Source organism: Ranitomeya variabilis, chromosome 1 (genome assembly GCF_051348905.1).
Source record: "Ranitomeya variabilis isolate aRanVar5 chromosome 1, aRanVar5.hap1, whole genome shotgun sequence".
Lineage (NCBI taxonomy): Eukaryota > Metazoa > Chordata > Amphibia > Anura > Dendrobatidae > Ranitomeya > Ranitomeya variabilis.
Genome location: NC_135232.1, coordinates 739,064,844 through 739,077,210, shown reverse-complemented (window position 1 = coordinate 739,077,210; position 12,367 = coordinate 739,064,844). Strand labels below are relative to the sequence as shown.

The window sequence follows — 12,367 nt, the reverse complement described above, 5'->3', positions numbered from 1 at the left end:
TCTCACTGATTATGGGTAGAGTGGATTATTTTATTCCTTTGATGACGCCGTGAAGATCAGTTGATGTTATAATTGATTTCTTAGAGAACACAGATGCAAAATAGAAATTTAAAAGTTTTGCTTCTCAACATCATTTTTGACCACTTCACCTTCTTCATCCTGTAAAAATCCTATAGTTTGCTTCCGGTATGAGGTAGAAAGCCAGTAATATTTAGGAAAAGTAGTTGAAATAAAAAAAGGTGAACGGTTTAGAGGCGCTTAAAATATTTATCCACGTCAGGGCACGCACCTGTGTCTAAAACTTTATGTATTGGCGGACAACTGCACCATCTGTAGGAAATCATCCCCTCATACTCCCTGCAGACTCTAGGATCTACAGACATCTAGTTATCTACTATATAATTGTCTAAGGGTCACTTCCGTCTTTCTGTCTGTCTGTCTGTCACGGATATTCATTGGTCGCGACCTCAGTCTGTCATGGAATCCAAGTCGCTGATTGGTCTCGCCTGCTGCCTGTCACGGCTGCCGCGACCAATCAGCGACTGCCACAGTCCGATTAGTCCCTCCCTACTCCCCTGCAGTCAGTGCCCGGCACCCGCTCCATACTCCCCTCCAGTCACCGGTCACACAGGGTTAATGTCGGAGGTAACGGACCGCGTTATGCCGCGGGTAACTCACTCCGTTACCGCCGCTATTAACCCTGTGTGACCAAGTTTTTACTATTCATGCTGCCTATGCAGCGTCAATAGTAAAAACATCTAATGTTTAAAAATAATAAAAAAAAATAAAAAATCATTATATACTCACGTTCCGCCGGCAGGTTTCGGTGGCAAGGATGGTATGCGCGAAGGACCTGCCATGACGTCATGGTCATGTGAACACGACGTCATCCAGGCCCTGCGTGAGAAGGACCTGGCATGACGTCACGGTCATGTGACCGTTACGTCATGGCAGGTCCTTCTTGCGCAGGCGCGAAGAAGCTACGGTACCATGGGACAGGCAGGGACAGCGTCAGGAGCGCCAGGAGCAGGTGAGTATTTCATATTCGTTCCATCCGCCGGGCGCCGCTCTGTCTTCCCATCCTCTTGCAGTGACTGTGCAGGTCAGAGGGCGCGATGACGAATTAGTGTACGTGCCACCCTCTGCCTGAACAGTCAGTGCGGAGAGACGGGACGCTGAGGAGCAGCGACGAGAGGTGAGTATGTGATTTTTTTATTTTTATTGCAGCAGCAGCAGCATTTACATGTGGCACAATGCTGTATGGAGCGTCTATGGGGCCATAAAGAACTGCATGGAGCATTATATGGGGCATCTATGGGGCCATAACTGCATGGAGCATTATATGGGGCATCTATCGGGCCATAACTGCATGGAGCATTATATGGGGCATCTATGGGGCCATAATGAACTGCATGGAGCATTATATGGGGCATCTGTGGGGCCATAATTAACTGCGTGGAGCATTATATGGGACATCTATGGGGCCATAATGAACTGCATGGAGCATTATATGGGGCATCTATGGGGCCATAACTGCATGGAGCATTATATGGGACATCTATGGGCCATAACTGCATGGAGCATTATATGGGGCATCTATGGGGCCATAACTGCATGGAGCATTATATGGGACATCTATGGGCCATAACTGCATGGAGCATTATATGGAGCATCTATGGGGCCATAACTGCATGGAGCATTATATGGGGCATCTATGGGGCCATAACTGCATGGAGCATTATACTACGTGACTGGGCAAAATACTACGTGACTGGGCAATATACTACGTGGACATGCATATTCTAGAATACCCGATGCGTTAGAATCGGGCCACCATCAATTGACACAAGATAAAACCGTTTGACCCAATGTGAATCCTTAAAAGATGTTCCTATTTCTTTTTCCAAGGCAGAGCAATGATGATGGCTGCTCCTCGGAGATCTGTTTTACAAAGAAACAATAGAGCAATAATATGTAGTGTGTCAGAGAGGACTCTCCAAATCGGAGGCATTGCTATGTGGTCACGTGTCCGTTGTAATGGTTAGGTCAAATTGTTGAAGTTATATATTATTATTAATCAGATTGTATGGGATAACTTACATGGATCTTCAATATGTTTGATAACACTTGTGTAAAGGATATTTTTTCCTGTCTGGAATGTTAGGTTGTACGTAATTGTAACTTTAGCATCTATAAAGGATATCTTCTTCTTTTTTCTTGCGTATTTTAAGGTTAAGATCGTATAACATGTGCTGAAAGACATGTTTTATAAGAATGTCTGAGGTTAGATGTATCCATGGAAGTGTGATGAGATCCTGCGAGCAAATACTTTATGATATTGAAGCCCCAAGCTTTCTCTGGGTATTATATACAAAGACCACCGAAATGTCAGATTTTCTATAATCTGGGAGGTCCAAGCTTCCCTTACATTGTGCCACCGTATCCCTGCTTGGGCATGGCTGTCTGTTTGACCATATAATTGGGAGCACAGGGTGTGCCAGAGGGCAGTGGGAATAAAGATGGGAGTAGCATGGTAAAAGTACTAATCTTAATGTTTTGTAAGTGAATTATTTTGAGGTGGGCTGAGGGATAAGCTGAAGTTGGCATCCTATGGTGATAAGCTTGTTAATGCCAAGAAGATAAGCTTCACAGTTCCGGATTATGCAAAGTGTCCCAAAAAAATGAATCCTACGAGCAATAAAATAATCTCTTGATTTTCAGGTGTTTAAGGATAACTGTTGTCGGAGAGAGGTGCTCGGGCTTCAGATGTACTGCAGGAATGAGAGCCGAGGCTGCAAGGAGCAAATATCACTAGGCACTTTATTGGTAAGCTGGAAATCAAAGCTTTGCTTTAAATATTACTGCCCTGTAATTACCGAGCACAGTACAAAGTGCATGGAAATCCATTTTTTTTTGGAAACTCAACAACAGGTTTGCATGCTGCCCGATACAGAGCACGACCAGATCAATGTCCTATAATACTTCTTCCTTTCTTTTCTCTCTGTCCTTCATTCATTTTTCATTTCTGGCCATCTTAAGTCTTTCTGGTTTTTATTTTCTTTTGAAGGTGACATGGGGATCTTTATATGTGATAGGACCACACTTGGGTACTGCCCTTGTTAGGGTGTGAGCTATTACACAGGGCACGACAGGGGATGTAGCTTGGTTTTCTCCACTCATGACTCCTGTTGTTCTTATTAGATGGCACGTTATAATTGCATGGATTTGGTGAGATGGGCAATATCATACTGTACTCATGTATTGTCTGTTTGTGTACATAGACATTTTTCTTTATCCTCTAAAAAAAAGTTAGGCTTTATATTCCTGTGAATTTTTGTGGTTGGATAGAGGGTTAAATTACCACTATTACCAGTGGGTGTCCATTTTTTGCTGGTTCTTTTTTATTCTTTCCCTTCCTTCCTTTTTCTTTCTCTCCATTCTTTTATCTCTTTTCTTCCATCCTTCTTTCTTTTCTCTGTACCTAACTTTTTACCATCCTTCTCTCCTTCTGTACTTCAATCTTTTTTTCTTCAGTCCTTCTGCTCTGCCTTCCTTTCTTTCGTCCTTCTTTCCTCTGTACTTCTTTCTTCCATCCTTCCGTACTTTTTTCTTCCGTCCTTCTTTCGTCCTACTGTCCTTCTTTCTTACGTCCTTCTATACTTCTCTCTTTCGTCCTTCTGTTCTTCCTTCTGTTCTTCTTTTGTCGTCTTTCTGTGCTTCTTTCTTTCGTCCTTCTTTCTTTTGTCCTTCTTTCTTTTGTCCTTCTTCCGTCCTCCTTTGCGCTTTCCTTTTTTGTCTATCTTTTCTTCCTTCTTTCTTTTTTATTTTTCTTTTCCCACTTCCTCATTTTTTTGTCCCCTATTTTTCATATTCTTTTCTTTACCTTCCATCTTTCCATCTATCTCTTTTCTACCCTTTTATTTCCCCTTCCTTCGTCCCTCCCTTCCTCCCTTTGTCCCTCCCTTTGTCCCTCCCTTCGTCCATCTCTCTCTCCCTCCCTTAGTCCCTCCCTCCTCCCTTCGTTCCTCCCTTCATCCCACCTTCCTTTCTTCATACCTCCTTCCTTCCTTCATACCCCCTTCCTCCCTTCCTTCATCCCTCCTTCCTTCCTTCGTCCATTCTTCATCCCTCTTTCGTCCATTCTTCATCCCTCTTTCGTCCCATCATCGCTTCTTCATCCCTTCCTTCCCTCCCTTCGTCCCTTCCTTCCCTCCCTTCGTCCCTTCCTTCCCTCCCTTCGTCCCTCCTTCATCCCTCCTTCGTCCTATCGTGCCTCCTTCGTCCCTTCCCTTCATCCCTTCCCTCCCTTCGTCCCTTCCTCCCCTCCCTTCGTCCCTTCCTTCCTTCCTTCCCTCCCTCATTATCTCACTTTCTTCCCTCCCTCTCACAAGGTCATATACGGTCAGACACCACCATATAATTTTCATTCATCTCTGTAGACTGCGATCTTCTGACTATTTAAAAAATAAAGAAAGGAATGAGAATGTAATCAGTGAAACACTAAGCGAGAACGACGACATCCTAAACCTTTCAGCAACGTTATCTGTCTTTCCCTAGTGTCAGATTCACTTTAGCTTCCAAGAATTGTGGCTTCTATACTTACAGATGTGACAGTTGCCTCCATATAGTTAGAATTTTTAATGTAAGGTAGCAATGAAGCAGCTCCACCAGCACCATACCTAAATGCACCTGTGGTTATTAGCAGCAGATTTAGCACAAACTTAGGACACAACACGAAGACCTTCTGAGCACCTAATGCCAAGTAGCTGCTGCCAAAGCATGTACGAATTTGTAGTTCTACAAAATCTTCTGTGTCACAAGTTGGCCTTTTCCTATCACCATTTAGGAAAGATGGAGTCAGTGGATGGTCCGCTTCGTAATACCAGCTGCCCTTTATAAGGCTTTTTGACAGTATTTACACCCATGATTCAAACTCCGAGCAGCTGGCATAGTTCACATCTCCTCCTTTATTCTCAAGAGCTGGCATCAGAGTTCGCAAGGAGACAGAAATACCCTTAATGTATTAAGTTCAAATGTTTTCAAAATAATATTTAGACAGTTGGCACACTGTATGCCACAGGGAGGGTCCGTCATGGTGGCAGGTTTATAATAATACTCGCTGTTTTCTTTTGTTTCTTTAGTTACATTTAAAAAGTGATTGTCAGTTCGAAGAACTTTCTTGTCCTCGTGCGGACTGCAAGGAAAAGGTTATTCGCAAGGATCTGAGTGACCACATAGAGAAGACATGCAAGTACAGAGAGACGCCTTGCCAGTACTGCAAGAACCAAGTCCCACTGGTAGAAATGCAGGTAAGGCTGTAACGTGAAGCCGTATATATATACCGTATATACTCGAGTATAAGCCGACCCGAGTATGAGCCGAGACCCCTAATTTGCCACAAAAAACTGGGAAAACTTAAAGGGAACCTGTCACCCCCAAAATCGAAGGTGAGCTAAGCCCACCGGCATCAGGGGCTTATCTACAGCATTCTGTAATGCTGTAGATAAGCCCCCGATGTATCCTGAAAGATGAGAAAAAGAGGTTTTATTATACTCACCCAGGGGCGGTCCTGCTGCGGTCCGGTCCGATGGGTGTTGCGGTCCGGTCTAGCGTCTCCCATCTTCTTACGATGACGTCCTCTTCTTGTCTTCTCGCTGCGGCTCCGGCGCATGCGTACTTTGTCTGCCCTGTTGAGGGCAGAGCAAAGTACTGCAGTGCACAGGTGCTGGGAAAGATCAGAGAGGCCCGGTGCCTGCGCACTGCAGTACTTTGCTCTGCCCTCAACAGGGCAGACTACGTACATCAGAGCCGCAGCGTGAAGACAAGAAGAGGACCTCATCATAAGAAGATGGGAGGCCCCGGATCGGACCGCCCCTGGGTGAGTATAATCTAACCTCTTTTTCTCATCTTTCAGGTTACATCGGGGGCTTATCTACAGCATTACAGAATGCTGTAGATAAGCCCCTAATGCCGGTGGGCTTAGCTCACCTTCGATTTTGGGGGTAACAGGTTCCCTTTAATGACTCGAGTATAAGCCTAGGGTGGGAAATGCAGCAGCTACTAGTACATTTAAAAAATAAAAATAGATACCAATAAAAGTAAAATTAATTGAGACATCAGTAGGTTACATGCTTTTGAATATCCATATTGAATCAGGAGCCCCATATAATGCTCCATACAATTCATGATGGCCCCATAAGATGCTCCATAATAAAATATGCCCCATAAAATGCTCCATAAAGTTTATGATGGGCCCCATAAGATGCTTCATAGAAAATATGCCCCATACAATGCTGCATAGGTTGATTATGGCCCCATAAGATGCTCCATAGATAATGTGCCCCATACAACGCTGCATAGATTGATTATGGCCCCATAAGATGCTCCATAGATAATGTGCCCCATACAATGCTGCATAGATTAATTATGGCCCCATAAGATGCTCCATAGATAATGTGCCCCATACAATGCTGCATAGATTGATTATGGCCCCATAAGATGTTCCATAGATAATGTGCCCCATACAATGCTGCACAGATTAATTATGGCCCCATAAGATGCTCCATAGATAATGTGCCCCATACAATGCTGCATAGGTTGATTATGGCCCCATAAGATGCTCCATAGAGACATTTGCCCCATAGCTGGCTTCTGCAATAAAAAAAAAAAATCATATACCCACCTCTTGTCCTGAGCAGGCCCCCGGCACTTGAAATATTCACCTGTCCTTGTTCCACCGCTGGGCACCGCTGTGTCTTCTGCGTCCTCCGCAGTGACTGTTCAGGCAGAGGGCGGACACGCACACTGATCGCGCCCTCTGACCTGAACGTCACAGAGGACGCAGAAGACAGTGGCGCCCAGCGGTGGAATGCAGACAGGTGAATATTGCACAATACTCACCCTCCAGTCCCCATTATACTCACCTGCTCCCGGTGCGGTCCCTGGCAGCTTCTCGCTCGCAGCTTCTTCCTGTGTTCAGCGGTCACATCTTAGCACTCATTAAAGTAATGAATATGCATCCATATTCATTACTTTAATGAGCGGTACCACGTGACCGCTGAACACAGGAAGAAGCTGCGGGCGCCGAAGAAGCAGGAACAAGCAGAGACGCGCCGGGAGCAGGTAAGTATGATTTGACAGCTGCCACTCCCCCACCGACCCCCTGGGACAATGACTCGAGTATAAGCCGAGAGGGGCACTTTCAGCCCCAAAAAATGGGCTGAAAATCTCGGCTTATACTCAAGTATATACAGTATATATACATAGAATGTAAGTCCGCAAGGACAGGGTCCTCTCCCCTCTGTACCAGTCTGTCACTGTAAACGTGTTTACTGTAAACTATATCTGTAACTCTGTATGTAACCCCTTTCTCATGTACAGCACCATGGAACTAATGGTGCTATATAAATAAATAATAATAATTATATATATATATATATATATATATATATATATATATATATATATATATATCTACATATACATATGTCTACATATACATATGTCTACATATACATACGGCTCTGGCAAAAATTAAGAGAGCACCACATCAAAACCCTGTCATGGGCAGCCCAATCTCCAGACCTGAACCCCATAGAAAACCTCTGGAATGTAATCAAGAGCATGATGGATAGTCACAAGCCATCAAACAAAGAAGAACTGCTTACATTTTTGCGCCAGGAGCAGTGTGAAAGACTGGTGGGAAGCATGCCAAGACGCATGACAGCTGTGATTAAAAATCATGGTTATTCCACAAAATACTGATTTCTTCCTGAGTTAAAACATTAGTATTGTTGTTTCTAAATGATTATGAACTTGTTTTCTTTGCATTATTTAAGGTCTGAAAGCACTGTTGTTTTTTTTTCATTTTGACCATTTTTCTTTTTCAGAAAAAAAATACAAAATATTATTGCTTGGAGCTTCGGAGAAGTTAATAATAATAATAATAATAATAATAATTTTTATTTATATAGCGCCAACATATTCCGCAGCGCTTTACAACTTATAGAGGGGACTTGTACAGACAATAGACATAACAGCATAACAGAAATCACAGTTCAAAACAGATACCAGTAGGAATGAGGGCCCTGCTCGCAAGCTTACAACCTATGAGGAAAAGGGGAGACATGAGAAGTTGTCAGAAGTTTTCAGTATAAAAGAACAATTTACATGTTACTCAAAAATATGCCTATAAAAAGAAAAATTAGATAAACCGAACATTGTGTAGTGGTCTCTTAATTTTTGCCGGAGATATATATATATATATATATATATATATATATATATATATATATATATATATATATATATAATCTTATTTTATATATAAATATGTTTTTATTTTATATTAAAAAAAGTTACAAAACTATATCTTTTATATATAACAAATGTAATATATGTAAAAAATTTAATACCTTAATTAGCCACCTGAGTACAACATTTTCATCTGTTTTATGCAGTTGTGATAACTTTGCTACTTCTTGTCTTTTGCAGAAGCATGAAGACATGGATTGCCCTTCAGTGGTGGTGTCCTGCCCTCATAAATGCAGTGTAAAAAGTTTATTGAGAAGTGAGGTAGGTGAATTGCTAAGTTGCAAGTCATCTTTGGTCTCATGTCGTGCACTCGCTTGATGACCGATCCCTGAGCCATTGTAGCAGATAATAAGACAACTCTCTGTATTGCTTCACCAAATGTAGAGATAATCCATGCAATGTACAAAAAATTATATATACATTAAGGGAATGTAGGATGCTCTGTAATTTGTGACATTTGGTTCATAGTGTTGTATTTTTTTTATTTATTTTAATTTTGTTAGCTAATTTAATTTCTTATTTTCTCCCTCTGCAGCTCAATTCTCATTTATCAGAATGTGTGAATGCCCCAAGTACCTGTGGTTTTAAACGCTATGGCTGCAGTTTTAAGGTCAGTATTTTTCTGATCCCTTATATTATAGGACTAAGTGTAACACCAGAAAATTCCTAATCTGATACTTGAATAAAATACCATGAAAAATATAATGTACAAATTTTGTGGTGTTTCAGGAATATAGATAAATATATGTAAGTGATTGGCTGCTTCGCTTCTGGTCATTTTCAACAAGCAGAAACTTTACTATACTGCCCCGATGTACAAGAATATAACTACTATAATACTGCCCCTATGTACAGGAATATAACCACTATAATACTGCCCCCTATGTACAAGAATATAACTACTAAAATACTGCCCCTATGTACAAGAATATAACTACTGTAATACTGCCCCTATGTACAAGAATATAACTACTATAATACTGCCTCTATGTATAAGAATATAGCTACTATAATACTGCTCCCTATGTACAAGAATATAACTACTATAATACTGACCCCTATGTATAAGAATATAGCTACTATAATACTGCTCCTATGCACAAGAATATAACTACTATAATACTGACCCATACGTACAAGAATATTACTACTATAATACTGTCCCCTATGTACAAGAATATAACTATTATAATACTGTCCCCTATGTACAAGAATATAACTACTATAATATTGTTCCTATGTACAAGAATATAAATATTATAATACTGCTCCCTAATACACAAGAATATAACTGTTATAATACTGCTCCTATGTACAAGAATATAACTAATATAATTCTGTTCCTATATACAAGAGTATAGCAACTATAATACTGCTCACTATATACAAGAATATAACTACTATAACACTGCTCCTATGTACAAGAATATAACTACTATAATACTGTCCCCTATGTACAAGAGTATAACTACTATAATATTGCCCCTATGTACAAGAATATAACTATTATAACACTGCCCCTATATACAAGAATATATCTACTATAATACTGCTCCCTATATACAAGAATATAACTACTATAATACTGCTCCCCATGTACAAGAATATAACTACTATAATACTGCCCCCTATGTACACGAATATAACTATTATAATACTGCTCCTATGTACAAGAATATAACTATTATAATACTGCTCCTTTATACAAGAGTATAGCAACTATAATACTGCTCACTATATACAAGAATATAACTACTATAATAATGCTCCTATGTACAAGAATATAACTACTATAATACTGCCCCCTATGTACAAGAATATAGCTACTATAATAATGCCCCCTATGTACAAGAATATAACTACTATAATACTGCCCCCTATGTACAAGAATATAACTACTATAATACTGCCCCCTATGTACACGAATATAACTATTATAATACTGCTCCTATGTACAAGAATATAACTATTATAATACTGCTCCTTTATACAAGAGTATAGCAACTATAATACTGCTCACTATATACAAGAATATAACTACTATAATAATGCTCCTATGTACAAGAATATAACTACTATAATACTGCCCCCTATGTACAAGAATATAGCTACTATAATAATGCCCCCTATGTACAAGAATATAACTACTATAATACTGCCCCCTATGTACAAGAATATAACTACTATAATACTGCCCCCTATGTACAAGAATATAACTACTATAATACTACTCCCTATGTACAAAAATATAACTATTATAATACTGCCCCCTATGTACAAGAATATAACTACTATAATACTGCTCACTATATACAAGAATATAACTACTATAATACTGCTCCTATGTACAAGAATATAACTACTATAACACTGCTCCTATGTACAGGAATATATCTACTATAATACTGCCCCCTATGTACAGGAATATAACTACTATAATACTGCCCCTATGTACAAGAATATAACTACTATAATACTGTCCCCTATGTACAAGAATATAACTACTATAATACTGCTCCTATGTACAAGAATATAACTACTATTTTACTGCCCCTATGTACAAGAATATAACTACTATAATATTGCCCCTATGTACAAGAATATAACTATTATCATACTGCTCCCTATGTACAAGAATATAACTACTATAATACTGCTCCTATGTACAAGAATATAACTACTATAATACTGCCCCCATGTACAAGAATATAAGTACTATAATACTGCGCCCATGTACAAGAATATAACTACTATAATACTGTCCCCTATGTACAAGAATATAACTACTATAATACTGCTCCTATGTACAAGAATATAACTACAATATTACTGCCCCTATGTACAAGAATATAACTACTATAATATTGCCCCTATGTACAAGAATATAACTATTATCATACTGCTCCCTATGTACAAGAATATAACTACTATAATACTGCTCCCATGTACAAGAATATAACTACTATAATACTGCTCCCATGTACAAGAATATAACTTCTATAATTCTGACTATATGGACAGAAATCTAATTACTGTACTTCTTTTCTGCTTTCAGGGAACAAACCAGCAGATTAAAGCACATGAAGCCAGTTCTGCTGTTCAGCATGTAAATTTAATGAAAGAATGGAGCAGTTTTTTAGAAACCAAGGTAATATATATATATACACTCACTGGCCACTTTATTAGGTACACCTGTCCAACTTCTTGTTAACACTTAATTTCTAATCAGCCAATCACATGGCGGCAACTCAGTGCATTTAGGCATGTAGACATGGTCAAGACAATCTCCTGCAGTTCAAACCGAGCATCAGTATGGGGAAGAAAGGTGATTTGAGTGCCTTTGAACGTGGCATGGTTGTTGGTGCCAGAAGGGCTGGTCTGAGTATTTCAGAAACTGCTGATCTACTGGGATTTTCACGCACAACCATCTCTAGGGTTTACTGAGAATGGTCCGAAAAAGAAAAAAAATCCAGTGAGCGGCAGTTCTGTGGGCGGAAATGCCTTGTTGATGCCAGAGGTCAGAGGAGAATGGGCAGACTGGTTCGAGCTGATAGAAAGGCAACAGTGACTCAAATCGCCACCCGTTACAACCAAGGTAGGCCTAAGAGCATCTCTGAACGCACAGTGCGTCGAACTTTGAGGCAGATGGGCTACAGCAGCAGAAGACCACACCGGGTACCACTCCTTTCAGCTAAGAACAGGAAACTGAGGCTACAATTTGTACAAGCTCATCGAAATTGGACAGTAGAAGATTGGAAAAACGTTGCTTGGTCTGATGAGTCTCGATTTCTGCTGCGACATTCGGATGGTAGGGTCAGAATTTGGCGTAAACAACATGAAAGCATGGATCCATCCTGCCTTGTATGGAGCATCTTTGGGATGTGCAGCCGACAAATCTGCGGCAACTGTGTGATGCCATCATGTCAATATGGACCAAAATCTCTGAGGAATGCTTCCAGCACCTTGTTGAATCTATGCCACGAAGAATTGAGGCAGTTCTGAAGGCAAAAGGGGGTCCAACCCGTTACTAGCATGGTGTACCTAATAAAGTGGC

The 12,367-nt window shown here is 40.3% G+C and overlaps 1 protein-coding gene across 6 annotated transcripts in view; it reads left to right on the top strand.

Annotated features, from left to right (window-relative positions):
- The window catches only part of TRAF3 (TNF receptor associated factor 3), a 160,327-nt gene that overhangs the window by 125,128 nt on the left and 22,832 nt on the right, over positions 1-12,367 (top strand). For all 6 annotated transcript variants that reach the window (XM_077269003.1, XM_077269035.1, XM_077268994.1 and 3 more), the window contains exons 4-8: positions 2,722-2,826; positions 5,142-5,309; positions 8,494-8,574; positions 8,849-8,923; positions 11,369-11,461. In XM_077269003.1, the coding sequence (XP_077125118.1) occupies positions 2,722-2,826; positions 5,142-5,309; positions 8,494-8,574; positions 8,849-8,923; positions 11,369-11,461 (522 nt within the window). The remainder of the gene's footprint in view (positions 1-2,721; positions 2,827-5,141; positions 5,310-8,493; positions 8,575-8,848; positions 8,924-11,368; positions 11,462-12,367) is intronic.